We start from the raw sequence: 17168 nt of genomic DNA on the forward strand, positions 1-17168 counted from the left end.
CTCCAGAAATGGGATTTTTCTGTCTGTTCTTTCCTCCAGAAGGGCACAGAGAGCAGCACCAGGAAGGGAAGCAGACAGGTCCCAGTACTGAGCAGATGTTTTAGTCCAGCCATGAGCAGTCAGGATCCGTTCCCTCCCCTCTGCCCTCTCCTCTGCTGTGGGCACCGTGTCCTGGAACCAGATGACTCCTGGAAGTGGCTGCTGAAAGGCTGCTGAAAGATCTGGTTCCTTGGGACTACAAAGTCTGGCTGGAGTGTGCCCAAAGCCAGGCAGCAGTTTCAGGCCACTCTGTCCCCCTTGGCAGGCCGGGCATGTCCCACACGATGCCAGCTGAAAAGCGGAGCGGGGCAGTTCACACCCTCACAGGGCTTTTCTTATCCAGCCTCTCACATTCTGCACTGATCAAGTTTTCTTACATGCCAAAGGTTGCAACAGGGCTATGTCTGACCTAATGGTCTAAGCAAACTATTTTTAATGGTGTAGCTCAGCCGCCAGGAGAGGGGGACGCAGGGACTCCGTGCCCTCTGTGCCACCAGGACTGCACGGGGTGGTAGCAGGGCAGAGCTGTGGCCCCAGGACAGAGCCCCCAGCCAGAGGAATTCACAGAGCAGGCACAGAAACATGGTCAGAAATCAGCCAGAGCTGAGAGAGGAGCCCAGAGGAGCTGGACGTGTAAGGATGAATGCCCCAAGTGCCAGCTGCTGCCTGCCTTTTCAGCACTGAGACCTCTGCCGTGGGCAGGGCAGGGCAGAAAAGCTGAGGTGAAGCTCATAAATCCAGTGTTTGTTCCTCTTCTCTTCAGTGACTCCGTGGCATTATCCTGTCATTCTTGTGAGCATTTCAAAGGGGAGTTTCTAAACAACAAATCTTTGCCACAGCTCTGCTGCTGGGAAGGGCCACGCCAACATCTGCCATGCACTCCCTGACTAAAATTCAACTTTTCTTTACAAGGTTTGGCCTCAAAACCAGCAGTCAGCTGCAACTCTCAGCCATAGCTGCCTTATTAAATATGAAGTCTTTATTTTAAACACAGTACATTTTGTAACAGGAAAATCAATATAGAGTAACCCAGAGTACAGCAGTCAACAGCTGGGAGACGTAATCTGATGAGAGAAAGTTGAGAACAGGATTTTGGCAGTTTTATATTCAGCAAATCTCTCACTTGTTGTTTTTCATGGCACTGAGTTCTAAAGATCTGAGATTTCTCCCCAAAGCGTCACAAGATGAAGAAACCAAGAAGCCACTTTCGATATTAAAGGCTATTATCTACAGAATAAATCATTACTTATATTTTGCTTTATAGGCTACTGTAAGAGGATGACTCTTCCCAGAGCTACGATGAGTTAACAACATCAGTGACCTCAGAGCCCTGAGCAAAGACTCAGGAAGGTACTTCAACATCAGAAGACTAAAGGTAAAATATTTCCTGAAGTAAATCCTTGTCTCTGCCTTCCCTTGGGCTGTGGGTGGGGGTGCTCAGCTCTGCTCAGGGCTGGGGATCACAATAAACTCTGCCTGGGAAAGTTACAGAGGTGGAAAAGAGGAGATGAAGCCTCAGATGTGTCCAGTACAGAGTACAGAACAGCATCAAGATTTTGCTGATCTGTTACAGTATTATTTTATTATCAGAGTCTTAATTAGAAACAAACTTTATGCCATCATTGAATATTGAATACCAATACTGAAAATGAACAGTGCAAATAAACCAGGGATTTTTGGAACCAATCTATTTGTCCTTAGGAGATGATTAGCTCTCTAAAGTGATATGTGACTCACAAAATAAACTCCAATATATTTCCTTAACGGGTAGAAGGGTAACAGATCATTTTGTCCCGAAATTATTTTGTCTCCTGAAGTGCTTTTTTCACCACGTCCCACCAAGGATATTCTTTCTCAGATAACGCAGCTGTTTTTTACGGGTGTGCACTGCAGGGTCCTGTGGCCAACGCCGAGTTAAGATCGCGATGTTCCCCCGGTGTGACCCGGCCGGCATTGCCACCTAGCGCTGTCCCCTCCCTGCTGTCCCCAGTGCTGTCCCCTCACTGTCCCCGCACTGACAGGGCACTGTCACGCAGTCCCTGCACCGCCACTGCCATCACTGCACTGTCCCCGCACCGCCACCGCCACCGCACTGTCCCCGCGCTGTCACAGCCCAGCCACCGCCAGTGCCGGCAAAGCCACCGCGGGGGCACCGCACCGGCCCCGCTCCGCCACTGGCCCCACTGTCCCCCCTGTCCCTCTGTCCCTGTCCCTCTGTCCCTCTGTCTCTCTGTCCCTCTGTCCCTCTGTCCCTCTGTCCCTCTGTCCCTCTGTCTCCCTGTCTCTGTCCCTGTCCCTCTGTCCCTCTGTCCCTGTCCCTCTGTCCCTGTCCCTCTGTCCCTCCGCCTCCGGCGCGGTCGCTCCGGGGCCAGCGCAGAGCCCGCCCCGTGTCAGGCACGGCAGCAGCGCAGCTCCCCCGGCTCCGGGCAGGATTGCTGCTCTGCCGCTGCTCTGCTGCTCTGCTGCTGCTCTGCTGCTGCTGCTCTGCTGCTGCTCTGCTGCTCTGCTGCTCGGCTGCTGCCGCGGGCAGCGGCTCCGATGGGCAGTGCCGGAGCCCGGGGCAGCCCCGTGCGGGCGGCTGCGGCTGCCCCGGGCTGCCCGGGCCGGGCGGGCGCTCCGTGCCGGGGCTGCGGCTCCCCGGGACCGTGAATTCTCCTGCTCGCCCTGCCCGCGGCTCTGCAGCCACTTGGCGGGTCCAGAGATGACTTTGAGCTGACTCGCCGAGGGACGCGACCCCAGCTTGCTATGGAGGATGAATTTTAAGATGAATACCTACCTTGGTGATACATCCAATACATCAATACCGGGATATTTCAAAGGCTCTGCACTAAATTATGGCAATTTTTCCACAAACAACTCCAACGAGACGGGAAGCGACCTGGATTCACCTGCCTTGGCCACCAGCAGGGCGATCATTGTGGGGCTGATCCTCGGTGCCTTTATTCTTTTTGCTATCATAGGCAATATCCTGGTAATTCTCTCAGTGGCTTGCAATAGACATTTAAGAATCCCTACGAACTATTTCATCGTTAACCTGGCCATAGCAGACCTGCTGCTGAGTTTCACCGTCCTGCCGTTCTCTGCCACGCTGGAAGTGCTTGGCTACTGGGTTTTGGGGAGGATATTCTGTGACATCTGGGCAGCCGTGGATGTGCTGTGCTGCACAGCCTCTATTCTGAGCCTGTGTGCGATTTCCATCGACAGATACATCGGGGTGCGGTACTCCCTGCAGTACCCCACGCTGGTCACCAGGAGAAGGGCGATTCTAGCGCTGCTGGGTGTCTGGGTCCTGTCCATGGTGATCTCCATCGGGCCTCTGCTGGGCTGGAAGGAGCCGGCCCCGCAGGACGACAGGGAGTGCCGGATCACCGAGGAGCCCTTCTATGCCCTCTTCTCCTCCCTGGGCTCCTTTTACATCCCTTTAATCGTCATCCTAGTCATGTACTGCCGCGTCTACATCGTGGCCAAAAGGACTACCAGGAACCTGGAAGCTGGGGTGATGAAGGAAATGTCCAACTCCAAGGAGCTGACCTTACGGATTCACTACAAGCACGTTCACGAGGAATCCTTGAACAACACCAAATCCAAGGGTCACAACCCCAGGAACTCCTTAGCTTTCAAACTTTTAAAATTCTCCAGAGAAAAGAAGGCGGCCAAGACGTTGGGAATTGTGGTTGGCATGTTTATCCTGTGCTGGCTCCCCTTCTTCATTGTCCTGCCACTGGGTGAGTTGGGGCTGCGAGGGCAGAGGTCGGGGTGGGTTTGTTGGGTCCCACAGAAATATCTTGGAAAGGAATCAGAGGGATGAGGAGGAGATACTGTTGGGAGAGCTGCAGTGAGCAGGTGGAAGGAAGGGAATGAAAGGAAGGGAACTCCTGATGTGCAAAGTTGGAACTTTGGGAAGTGTGCAGCTGCACGAAGCTGCTCACCTGCAGTCCTCAGGGCCCATGTCACCCCGGGGACAATATCTCCAGGGTTCATACCTTAAATCCCCTTTGTTGTATTGAAGTAGGTGTCAGAACATTACCAAAATGCTTTACCCCAAATCCTAGATGAGACCAGGGAGCTGCAATGTTGGGGGTTCAGGTCAGTGCCCCAGGTTTGGGTTATAACACTGTAGGAGTTTGTCATTTTAAGGTGCCCTAACTGGAAATGAACTCAGTTAATTGTGAGGGGCAAAACTCCCCTGAGCTTCAGGAAGCTGAAAAGTTCTAGTTGTGAGTTCAAACATTACTGATCAAATCCCAAAAGCAAAGGAGATCCCACAGATCCCAAGGAAGGAGCTCGTTGGTATCAGCAGCTCTTTGTGCAGGCGTTTTGGACACTGCCATGGGAGTTCTTGGCAGCCACTTTGTTCACTTTCAACTTCAAAATATTGTTCAAGCATTGACATAGCTTTAACATATTACTCAGCATCCCCAAAGCTGTGAAATGTTCTTGTATTGTTTTTAATATTAGCACTACCTCTGAAGGGGAGTATCTCAAGATATTCAGTTACTGAGCTCTCAGAAATATCTGTCCAAAATTAATTTCTCTGAGACAATCTGGCAGCCTAATTATAGAAAGAGACGGATAAAGGAGAGAAAAAGCCTTTATTAATGTTCTGTATTTGTGTTTACTTAGTTACCAAACCAAAACATTTCTGATTGAGTGGTAAGCGAATATTTTTAGAGATTGTTGTAGAAAACTAAACTGACTTCAGCAGCCTGGTCCTGGTGGAGTATTATAAAACTATAATTTTTTTCTATCATTAAGAATCTTTACTGCTTCAGCTACTGCAGGGCAACTTTGTCATCTCTAGCTTATTATACTGAATTTTAAAATCTTTATGACTCAAGACTTGCATAAAGGTCACATTAAGGATGTAAAAAATTCCAAACAGAAGGAAAACAGTGAGTAAAGTTCTCTTTGACTACTGAAGTTAAGTCCTTGTGCTGGCTCTTAAAGGAAGTTTGTAATATAAAACAAGCAAAAATACCCAGCTGTGGATAGAAATGTATTTCCACCATATGCAGCAGTATGAGATTTGTAACAGTAGGTCATGATCCCCTGATAAAGCAGATGCCCTCCTTGATTTTGAATTACTGAAGGAAGAAAAGCAGCTGTGAACACAGCAGCTCATGTGTGTGGGTGGCTGGAGCCAGGACTGCCACCCCTCACCCAGCTCAGGTGTGGAGCAGCCCAGCAAAAACAGGGACAGGAACAAAGGGACACACCAACCAGCTCCCATAAAAGTGTCAGCTTTCCCTTTGAGGAGTTGTTTCAAATCTCCTGGGCTCTCTGGGAGCTTTAGTGAGAGGCTGTTAAACCATCTGAGGGAGAACTGATTGCTTGCCAGGATATGATTTTATCTCCTGTGTAAACTGTGCCAAGGCAGCAGTGGGTGACAGGCTGGAGCCTCCAGCACAGCACCAGGGCTGGGGACAAACCAGTGCTGGGGACAAACTCAGAACTGGGGACAAATCCAGAGCTGGGGACAAACCAGAACTGGGGGACAAACTCAGTGCTGGGGACAAACCAGAGCTGGGGACAAACTCAGTGCTGGGGACCAGCCAGAGCTGGGGACCAGCCAGAGCTGGGGACCAAATCAGTGCTGAGGACAAACCCAGAGCTGGGGGACAAACCAGAGCTGGGGACAAACTCAGTGCTAGGGACCAGCCAGAGCTGGGGACCAAATCAGTGCTGGGGACAAACCCAGATTTGGGGGACAAACCAGAGCTGGGGGATAAAGCAGTGCTGGAGACAAAGCCAGAGCTGGGGAACAAACCAGAGCTGGGGACCCCAGCCCAGGTTGTCACCCCAACACCCCCAATTTTGGGGGCACTGGCACCCAGAGCTGAGGGCAGGAAGAGCTGCAGGGGTGAGTTCTTGGCAGTGCCAGAAAACTGCTGGAATCCTGTTTCTGTCAGAAACCCTCTAGCTGAAAAAGGGGGACGGAGGGATCCACAGCACCCAGGATCCAAATACATTTCCACTGGGAGTATTTTCCCTTTGCTTTGCTGACTAGGGTTAGCCTGGTTTATCCCTTGTCCCTGATTTTTCTTTTTAAATGTATGATGCAGTCCTGTCCAAGCCCTGTATTTTTATCTCTATGTATCAGTGCAGAGCCAATTGAGGATGTCAGGCATGATTCAAGCATTGCTCACTAGCACAGGTGGGAAAAGTCCCTTTCCTGACGTGCACAATGCAGCTGCTCTCAACTGCAGCAGAGGGGGAAGAATTCCTAAGGAGCTGTGAGCTGCACTCTTCATAGCAGGAATTTTTTGCTTTGTGTCTTGAAGACACAAAATTCAGTGAAATGCTTTTAAAAGCCCTTTAGAAAGCACCCAGTGGTGTGAAATCAATTCCTGGGAGAGGCAAACTGTAGAATCCAAAAGGTGCTGATGCTTTCCAAGCTCTCCACTGGTCCCTGGGCTGTCCAGCTGAGAGAGCTCCCCTTCCTGCAAGGACAGGCTTCCTCCTCAGCTTCTCCTCCTCACACATCCTGTTTGCCCCAGTAACCCAAATCACACCCTCACATCTGCATACTGCTATTTCTGTTTCTATTTATCTACCCCCTGTTCCCCTCAGTAATTCCATGACTCTGCAGGAGGGTATTGGCAAAGCAGCTCTGGATTTCTGTGGATCCAAGCACAAAACATTTGCCAAGCTGGTAAATGTTATTTCTGCAGCACCACAGCCCCAGGTCTGAACAAATCTACTTAGACGTAGCAGAGTTTCCTTGGCATTCTCAGCAATTCCATGAGTTTCCAAGGCAAAATTATTCTTTTTGCAGTCTGGCATTTCAGTGTATTCCACAGCTCCCCATTTGATATTCCAGCCCAGGGTTATTCCATCAGGTGGCAGCTATGCCTGGGAACAGCTGTGGTGCTGAAAGCAGGCAGATTGCTTGGGAAAATGAAAAGAAATCATATCAATGCTTCCAGAGCTTTTTCAAGCCAAAATCCCAAGGAAATCTCTGAATCCAGTGCAGATTGGCATTCCAGCCTTGTCACCACAGGCACTGAGCAGCATTAAATTCTCAGCACTGAATTACCTTGAGTCAGGTCTGGGGCACTGAGCTGTGCTGCCTTCAGCACCTGGGGATGCAGAACTGGGATCAGAGAGAATTGTGTGAGAAATTTGGGTTATTCCTGTATTGGATATTCTTTCCAGGCAGCAATTGAACTTCAGAACATCCTGGCTGTACATTTATAAAAGCTCCCTGCCTGTGCAAACAGTCACCCTGCCACTCAAAATTGTTTGTGATTCAATATAAAAAATAAACTAAAGACATTTGTGTCTTTGAGACAACTTCTTGGCCCATAAATTCAGTGACTCATCTTTGAGGAGTAAATATCTTGTTTTTTTTAAATAAATGTTTCTTTTCATCCCTTTCATACAAATTCTTCCTTAGGCAGCAGGACTACATTAAATATTCATTGCTGATAAATGATGAGTGAAAAAGATTCTTTTTATTTAAAGGCTAGAGCCCTGCAGAACTAAGATAACACCCATTAAAACTCCCTCCTTTAAACAATGGAGTGACCAATTTTATGTCAATACCTTTGTTTAAAAGATGAATACAAAATGAAGGATTGTATAAGGAGAGGTTTAGTGTCACTCCTGTAAATTGAGATATCAGAGCAGACTTCTCAGTCTTCTCCTAGACATTCCCAGAGGGAAAAATCACCTGGCACTTAACCAGGGCACTGCCCCAGCCTGCTGCATCATTCCAGTGGAGATCAGAGCAGGATCCACTGCCCAATTCAGAGCCTGCTCCCACAAATCCTCAAAGAAAAATAAAACCTCTGGAACTTAACTGACATGGGAGAGGTCCCAAGAGCCCCAGGATGAAGATGAACCTGGTGGGACTGTCACTATGGATCAGGCTTTGGTAATTTCTCTGTAAGTAACAAAAAATAAAATGTTCTGCATGTTGCAGGTCAGCCAACACGAAATTATTCTTAAAATAAAATGCTGTTTAAGTAGAGAATGTGGATTTATGTTACGTCAGGCCAGCCTCTGGGAATACCAAATTAGGCCCCTTGGTTTCCATGGGAAACCCTTCCAGGCTTTAGGTCTGGTGCCACTGGGCTCTGCTCTCTGCAGGGCTCTAGGCCTGGCTTATCTTCACCTCATTTGCCTCCTCTTCCCCTCCCTGACCAGTGCAGCTCTCTGGAATTGATGACCTCGAGTTTATAGTTACAGAACTCAGCTAAATTAATGAGATGTGGCAATCTGGCAGGTCAGTCCTGGTGCAAAGTTCAGTTGACAGGAGACAGCAGGAACTGGACAACCAAACATCTGAGGGCATTCACTGAGCAGCACAGAGTGTTTTGGCACTTGGGGAGCACCAGATTACTTTGGGATGATTTATTTTCCTACTGAAATAGCCTCCCTTAAGCCCTGGTTTAAGCCTTTCCTTTGCAAAGGGTATCAATTACCAGTCACTTACAGATGTCTGGGGTTTAGGACAAAGTTGTTATCAAAGTAGGGGAAACTGCACAAATTCCTGGGTAATTCCTCTGTAGGCTTTGGATTTTTTTGTCAAAGGAACAAAGGGAAATCCTACAGTGGTCAGTATCACAGAAACAAATACACAGAGCAATGCAGAGAAAACCACAGAGAAATCACCCAGTGCTGGCTCCTCAGCCCCTGGGATGGCAGCAGCTCCTGGGTCAGAGAGATCCAAGGGAAAAAAATCAGGACTGAGCCACTGGGAATGAGAGGAAATCTCCCAACTCTTGAAATCAAAGGCAGGAGGGAAGGGAGTCTCAGAGGAAATGTTGCTTTTAGCAGGGCAGTTGGACATTAGGTCCTTACCCCAGAGGGGTTTGCAAACACTCGAGCTGCTCAGGTTGGGGGGCACAGGAGCAGCACTGAGGAAAGGGACACAAATCCAGGTGTTCCTAAAGCACCTGAGGCCAGAGCTCAGGGTCTCAGGTGCTCTAGCTGAAATATTGCCAGGACCAAAGGAGGTTTTTCACACCTGTACTAAAACAATCCTGCAGGACCCACTGCAAGGTGTGGAGCTGTTTTGATGGGCTTCCAGGCAGGCCCTAGGAAGGGGAAAGCAAGAACCATCCATCTCTGAGGGACCAGAGACAGAACCTGTACTGGAAATTCATCCAGTACCTCTGTGGCAGTGCTCAGCTCCATGCTGGAGCTGTTTCCTACCAGCCATGGCCAAGGCAGATCGGCTCAGCTGTCAGGCAGAAGCAAGGAGGAGAGGAAACACCAGAGCGTGCTCAGTAATTGCAGATATTTAAGTACAATAAATGAAATGTCAGCAGACTCAGATTAGCTTTTCTACACTCCCTCAATCAGGTAATCCCTTGCAAAACAAGGCTAATCTTGGTTCGTGTGCTGTCTAGTCAGGAGCTGCTGGAGTCTGTAACTCTTTTGGGCTAAATAATAACAATAATAATGCCGTGTTCATGTCCCTGTGCACTGCCAGCTTTAGGGACTGAACAAGATTCTGACCAAAACTGATCTTGGTTTATCTGAGGGCAGCATAGTTTAAACACAGGTGAGTTCTCTCAGTGGTGTAAGTCACAAAGCTGGGCTGGGCTGGGCTGACAGGTGGTACCCAGGGCAGTAATTCTGTGTTTAAATCCAAGGCACCAACCCTTCAGAAATTAAATGTAGCTGCTGTGCCTTGCAACTGCTTGCAATGCAAGGAGGTGTAGCAGCTCTGAGGTTCAGGAAAAGATCTCATCCCTATCTGTACTCCTTGAAGTCCTGGTTTTATTTTGGCCACTCCAGATAAGTTTCTAATTTTGGAGCACTTCAAAAGCTCTCAAATTTGAGTCGTTGTGAATGGAGTTCATGCTGTTCTCATTGCAGTGATTTGTTCATCTGAAATATGAAGCATCTGCTACAGGTTGTCAGTCCTAGGACATAAATTCCTCACAACCAGGACACTTTGGAGCTCTCAGCAAGCTGGGATGGTGGAAAGTGTCCCTGTCCACAGCAGGGGGTAGAACTTGATGAGCTTTAAGGTCCCTTTAAACCAAAAAATTACAGGATATTAATGATGTACCTGTCACTACTCTGGGAACGACGGCTTCTGGACTTGGAACCCCATCAGATTTGTATGCTTATAATTTATCCAGTTTTCCTTTCATTTTCCTTATTGAATTTGATTCTGCTTATTTTGGATGCTCTCCTTGTTTCTCAAGATCATTTTTCACTGTTTTCTAGCTGTTTTCCCTGTTATCCTAATCCTCTTCTCCAGCAGCCTCCCAGCTTGACCAACCCTTAGTTTTATAACTATCCTCTCCACTTCATCATCTACTGTTTGTAAATATCTACTGTTTGGGTTTTTTCCTATATTAAATAAGTCCAGGGGAATGTAAACAAACACTGGATGCTGGAAGGGAAGAAATCAGGAGCTTTAGAAATCCAATTAGCTCTAAAACCTTGGCACGCTGGCTTGGCTGAGCCCATGGTGTGAAGGGCTGCAGGAAGCTTAAACAAAAGGCAACCACATCCTTTCAGCACATTCTAAACTCACAACAACTCTGCTCAGGGGCAGATTATTGCTCCTGCAGGGAGGATTGTGCTGGCTGTGCACACAGTGGATGTAACTCAGCCACCAGCAGCTTCCAGGAGTTGTGGTTCCTGCAGGAATCCCAGCAGGAACAGGGAGCTTCCCAGCCTGGAAAGCCTTGTGCTGGTCACAGCACAGGTCTGATCAATCACTTTTCCCAGAGAAAAGCTCCATCAAAAAGCAGATTCCTTGACAGCAAGGCTCATTTCTGCACAAGCTGACTCCTGGGGGACAGATGGAGATGGGGGTTGATGCTGGTGAAGTTTCCTGTGTTCCCTGGCTCTGGGCTCAGCTGTTACCATTTGGTGTTTTGCAGCGCTTTCCCTCACCAGAGCAATTTTTAGAACCTTGGAATTTTCTCTTGAAAAGCTCAGATTTAACTCCAGTCAGAATGGCTCCAATCTGCACCAAAATGGAATCTCTGAAAGAAGACTGGCCCTTGCATTGCCTTCTGAGGGTACCTTTACCCAGTCACTAATTACCAATTCTCTCTTTCTATTTTATGGTGTGCAAACAAGGAAAAACTCATTTTCAACCTGTTATCAATAGAGAGAAGGAGTTTCATGTTTTGTGGCTCTTTAACCTTCAAACAATGGCAAAGGCATGCAGGATCTCCAGTTTCCTAGCTGGAATATCCAGTGGCACACAGCAAAGCCCTTACATGACTCTCTCTGTTGCACCACTATATTGCAATAAATCCAGATGTTGAATTTGTTCCAAGAAACTGGAAAGGAACTCAACACACTCCCCCCTAGGTGTTTTCATCTCAGCAAAACTGGATTTAGAAGATTTTGAAATGCAATTCCTTTGTAAGGCACAGAAAACAGCACCCGACAGCCCCAAATTCATCCCTAGTGACTTGTCCTGAACTCCAGGGAATTCACAGTACTCCTCCCTAATTATTATCTAATCTAAGTATCAAATTCAGAGCAGAACTGATCATTCTATGAGTAATTTATTATACTTAATTGATATCAAACCCACAACGTATTAAAAATGAATGTTTAATTAAAACCTCCTTCAGTGAAGAGTTTTCCTTAATTAAGAGTACAACAATTAAGCCGTCCCACCCTGATATTTTAAGGACTCTTCCCAGGTCCACTGAAGTCCTTATGAGCCTTTTCAAAGGGTTTCAAGGACTTCCCTGACTCCAGTGGACTCTGAATTTTAATGTCTCAGTGGTGCTCTGCCTCCATATTCTGCAGAATATGTGAAGAGAATTAATATGGCAAATTGTTTCCCACAGTGTTCCCTAATTTCATTGAGGAGACTTGACTGACTTTCTCTGTAATAAAGCATTCATTATAAAGAGCCAGTCAGAATATAAATGAAATCAGTTCTTCCTGAATAAAATATTTCATTCCTTTTTATGATACTTGCTCTTGCTCGGTGTATCTCCAAGCTCAACAGCTCCAGCAAGCCTGGGGACTGAGGGCAAAAAATTGATCCCTCCAAACTGATCCAGCTAATTTTCTGAAATATTTCCTGTACTCCACTTGTGCTTTGCAAAAATCTCGTTGGTGTCAGTGGTGCAGTAAGAGGGAGATTGTGGTGCTGTGATTAATAAATCACAGGGTTAATGCCAAGAAATAAAAGTGAGCAGAAGATCCACATCCCTTGGAGTGAGGCTGTTAAACATGGAACACCAGGAGAGCAATCACTTGGAGCAGGGAAATCCCTCTGGCCACCCCACCAGGAATAAATCACCGAGGAGAGAGCCACATGCAAATTTTCCAGGCATTTTAGAGAGCAATTTAAATCAGCACAGGGTAATATTCAATCTCCTTATCAGGCTGCAGTGGGGAAGTGATTGGAGATTAGAGCAGGAAATATCAGTCGGGTGTTCAAGTGTGTTCAGCAGGCTTTGCTTTAGCATCTTATCAAGGCATCAAAACAGCCCACACTTGTTTGCTCCTGACAGGTTAATGCAGCTAAATAAAAGGTATTGTAGTTTAATTAAAATAAATAAATAAAATTAAAGATCAGCATTTAGCTACAATAATAGAAAGGTTTTAAAACTGAGACATTCAGGAGTAAATTCTTGTGTGATATAGATTAAGGAAGCATGGCTCATTTATCTGCATTGGTTCCCAGTTTTCATCTCTAGACTTCCACTCATTTTATCTGGCCTGTAAAATTCCTTATTTATTTATTTAATTTATTTATAGCATTTTCTCTATCGACATCTGACTAAAAATATTTAAATTTGGTAGAGGAATGTCTTAGAGATTTTCAGCTGTTACAGTATCAGACAAAGGCAGACCTTTCAATGCACCTCTGTGGATTCAAATTTACACCCGAGAAAAAAATAGAGACTCCTGAGCCACTTCATGAAGTTTACTGCCCTTTAAGAGATAAAAAATATTCATGTTTTAAAGGAATTCCAGAAAACAATTTAAGAAATTTATCAGTGTAAGCTCCAAAAAGTTCCTTGTACATTATGGTGCTTTGTAGCTGTTTTGTAACGCCACAGAACTTCTTTTTTCTCTAAACTGAAAGAAAATATTACCAATTATCACTTAAAAATAAACCCTGCAAAGGTTTTGCAGTGAGCATGGGGAAGATTCAGTAGCATCCTCCCCAGCTGACTGCAGTTATAAATTTAGATCAGCTTTTCCTGAAGCTTTATAAGAATGTAATGGCTCATTCCATGGAATCCCAGGAATTGTCACCAAATCCTTCACCTGAGACATTCAGGAGACACAGTTTTTGGGAGCTGCACTGATTTGATGTGCGCTGGAAATTTTTCAAATGCATTTTATGGTTTCTCTGATGTTGGACACGTTGTGCTCTGTAATTCCTGCAGCATCCATCAGGACAGAGGCAGGACCTGCAGGACCTGCAGGATCTGCAGCAGCTGCACAGAAAAGGCTCTGGCCAAACCCTACAGATCATTGCCAGCAGCACGGCCCTGAGGGACAGGGGCTCACCCTACAGGAGTCCTGTAAAACCCTAAAGTGCAGAGTCGTGAGGAAATCCCTTTAAACTCTCCATTTAACCCTGAGCTCCTCTGCTCCATGGCAGAGCCAGCCCTGGCACCATTCCCAAACTCTGCCAGGATGAAATCTGGGATCTGGCTGCACAGGACCCTTCATGCAGAGAGTGCAGCCCAGCCCTGGCACCATTCCCAAACTCTGCCAGATGAAATCTGGGATTCTGCCTGCACAGGACCCTTCATGCAGAGAGTGCAGCCCAGCCCTGGCACCATTCCCAAACTCTGCCAGATGAAATCTGGGATCTGGCTGCACAGGACCCTCCGTGCAGGGCGTGCAGCCCAGCCCTGGCCCCACACACGCTGTGCTGGCTGTGCTGGCACCCCAGAGCTGTTACCCAGGAGCAGAGGAAGTGCTCTTGCATAGTTTTGAGGCCCCAGGCATGACCTCTGCGTTGCTGTGAGATGGGAACGGTGCCCAGAATCACATCCCGCCCCTCCTGACAGCCACCACTGACTCAGCTGCTTTCACAGCCCAGCAAATCCGAAACCACACCAGAGGAAAAGGTTCCTTCCCAGCCAGACTGGGCTGACAGCTTCCATTTGAAACACTCTGCAAACCTAACTCTAGTTCTTGATAAAAGAATTCTCTCTTTGGTCAGAGAGTTGGATCCCCACTCCCTTGGTCACAGAGGTGTTTTCCCAGATGGATAACAGATCCAGCTCTGCTTGCCATAAAAATCTCATACATTCTTTTCTCCAGCCCCATTTGCTAAATTTAGCTGATCAATTACCACTGAAAGCACAGGAAGTGGATGCCCCAGTGTGAGTTTTTCATTTGGGCAGCCTCCTTAGGGAAATTGTTTGGTTGTGAAGGGAAGGGGAAGTATTCGCAGAATGACCTCTTGGTTTGGGTCACACCATTTTTGTGAATGCCTGAGATGTGGGAAGTTCCCCAATTAACTTCAGGTTTCGGGAGGTTTGTACTCTCACAGTAATCTGGGTAAATGGAGGGGCATTCAGGAGCTGCCAGAGGATGCATTAGAAGTTTTAAGGTGTCTCTGTAAATGCTCTTTTTGGGGGTTCTGGGAACACTTTTCTTTAAAAATGACCTTTGAAAGCTCTTTGAGGAAGGCACAGCCTTACTCCTTGTGTTCCTCGTGCAACAGCCTGAACAAGGGAGATTTGATCTGTCCCTGGGATCAGGAGATGTTCCTGCAGCAGGTGTGGGCCTAGAACCAAAATGACTGCTTCTTATTTTTTAATCCTTCATCAGTTATTTGCTCCTTCAGCCTTCTGATGGGAAACATTTCCTTATTAGCTTTAAAAATAACATTTTAGTACCAGAAGACCAACACTGAAAGCAACATGCATAAAAGAGTTTTAAGACACAGATTGTAACAGTGATCTGATGAACGTGTTCCCTTCCTAAAGGCAGACAAGTCCCTTATCTCAGATATTCTCTGCTTGTTTTCCCTGGACAGGATCCCTGTTTTCGGCTCTGAAGCCCCCTGAAACGATCTTCAAGGTGATTTTTTGGCTTGGCTACTTCAACAGCTGCTTGAATCCCATCATCTACCCCTGCTCCAGCAAGGAGTTCAAGAGGGCTTTCATCCAGATCCTGAGATGCCAGTGCCACCGGCGCAAGCAGCTGGGCTGGTGGCCCTACAGCTACAGAAACTGGAACCGCTGCTCCCTGGAACACGCCCGGAGGGATTCCCTGGAAGACAGCGGCAGCTTCCTGAGCGGCAGCCAGAGGACTTTATCCTCGGCATCGCCCAGCCCCGGCTACGTGAGCAGGATCAGCCAGCCGCAGCTGGAGCTGTGCACGCTGCACGAGTGCAGGAACTGCAGCTCCCTGCTCAGCCCGGCCCGGGAGGGCGGCGGGCAGCAGGGCCACTGCCAGCTCTTCACCTTCCAGCTCCTGCCCGAGCGCAACGGGCACGGCCCCCGCGGCTCGGGCCACGAGCCCCCGGGCACGCCCTGAGCGGCAGCGCTGCCCGCGGGCGAGCCCCGCTGAACGGGCGGCTCCGAGCGCCCCGTGCCCGCCGGACACCGCCCTGCACCGCGCCAGCCCCGCGGGAGCGCACGGAGCTCCTCCGGGAGCTCGGGAAGGGAGCAGGAGGGACGGGGGCTCCATGGCGCAGCAGTGCCCAGGGCAGGGACTGACCGCCCGTGCTCCCCGCGATTCCCGGAGAAGCTGCGGGAGCGGGAGCAGAGGGCAGCGAGGGTCCTGCACACGCCCTGCGAGGGGCGCACGGACCCCGCAGGTGTCCTGGGAGAGCTGGACAGACACACACACCTGCAGGGACACAGGGTGGCATGGGGTGGGCAGGGGTGGGGGTGCCCAGCTGTGCCAGGGATGGATGGATGGATGGATGGATGGATGGATGGATGGATGGATGGATGGATGGATGGATGATGGATGGATGGATGGATGGATGGATGGATGGATGGATGGATGGATGGATGGATGGAGCAATGAGGAATGCACCGAGGTCATTCCTCTCCAGGTTGTCCCTGGCTCTGCCCATAATTCCCAGTTGTTCCATACATCGCTGTACACTCGCACTTTAGAGATGGAAAACAATGATTAAAGTAATTTCTCAACAATTGAAATACTTACTCCTGTTATTGTAGGGCTGGAATTCAGCCATGATTCCTCTTCAGGATTCTCACTACAAAATAAAATACTCATGGCCAATGGATTTGCCATTGTGGCTCGTGGGACACTGTTGCTTCTCTCATCACCAACACACATAATTCTTCCATCAGGAATTAGTTACAGGAGTTCCATCACCAGGATCTCTTTGTCAGTTTGAAAATTGTGGAAAAACACATGGATCTGAAGGAAGGACTACAAAGATTACAGAGGACAAAGTCCGATATGCCATTTTAAAATATGGAACTTTAGCAAGGCCACCTGACTTGTCCAGATGAGATCTCTTCTGAATACCTTCAATTTTCCCACTGGAATCTTTTACAACCTCCACCAGGCAAAGCCAGACATAGGAGGCTGTACGAATCACCCTCTTCCTTATGTTAGTCCTTCTTCTGATGCAATGTTTTCCTTTAAAGGAAAAGCTATTTGGGCCAGGGCACAATCATGTGGGACAAACCCATTTTTTATTACAGCCAAAATGAATTTGCCAAGCAGAACTTGCAGTGGCAGTGGCACGTGGTGGTATCTTTTTTATGCTCATTCACAAACTTTCTGATGAATCCATTCTGTGGGCAAACAGATTTGCCTCTCTAAATGAATCGCTGCAATTTAGCACCAAAGGTGTTCATAAAACACTGAATTTCCCCAGGTTAAGCTGCCATGTGTAGCTTCATCCCTAAGGAGGGGCTGCTCCAGAGCCACTCAGTGGAGAGGCACAGCTGGAATGGCTCGGGGAGCTTTGTCACAGCACAGCTGTACAGAAATTAAACCCATTAGGCTTCAGTGCACTCAGCTCTCAATGTGTTGCTTATTTGTGACAAGAGTTATGCTAAAACCAATCCAGCTGAATGAGGCTGGAGCTGGAGAGCATCCTGCATGCTTTGCTCTTTGGAAGTGCAGCTTCCCATTATCTTTACAAATGTGGCGTGGAGAGGAGAGGACATTGGTATTACAAAGTACAGTTCCAGTCTGGAAAATGTCAAAATAATAACTTTCTATTC

General features: G+C 47.9%; 1 protein-coding gene across 1 annotated transcript; it reads left to right on the forward strand.

Annotated features, from left to right (window-relative positions):
• Positions 1-2548: 2548 nt before the first annotated feature.
• Positions 2549-16213, forward strand: ADRA1B (adrenoceptor alpha 1B). Its single transcript, XM_021541290.3, has 2 exons — positions 2549-3764; positions 14990-16213. Exons 1-2 carry the CDS (start codon positions 2792-2794, stop codon positions 15490-15492), a joined length of 1476 nt encoding a protein of 491 aa, XP_021396965.1. The 5' UTR covers positions 2549-2791; the 3' UTR covers positions 15493-16213.
• Positions 16214-17168: the final 955 nt, after the last annotated feature.

This window comes from Lonchura striata, chromosome 13 (assembly GCF_050655825.1).
Source record: "Lonchura striata isolate lonStrDom1 chromosome 13, ASM5065582v1, whole genome shotgun sequence".
Classification (NCBI taxonomy): Eukaryota; Metazoa; Chordata; class Aves; order Passeriformes; family Estrildidae; genus Lonchura; species Lonchura striata.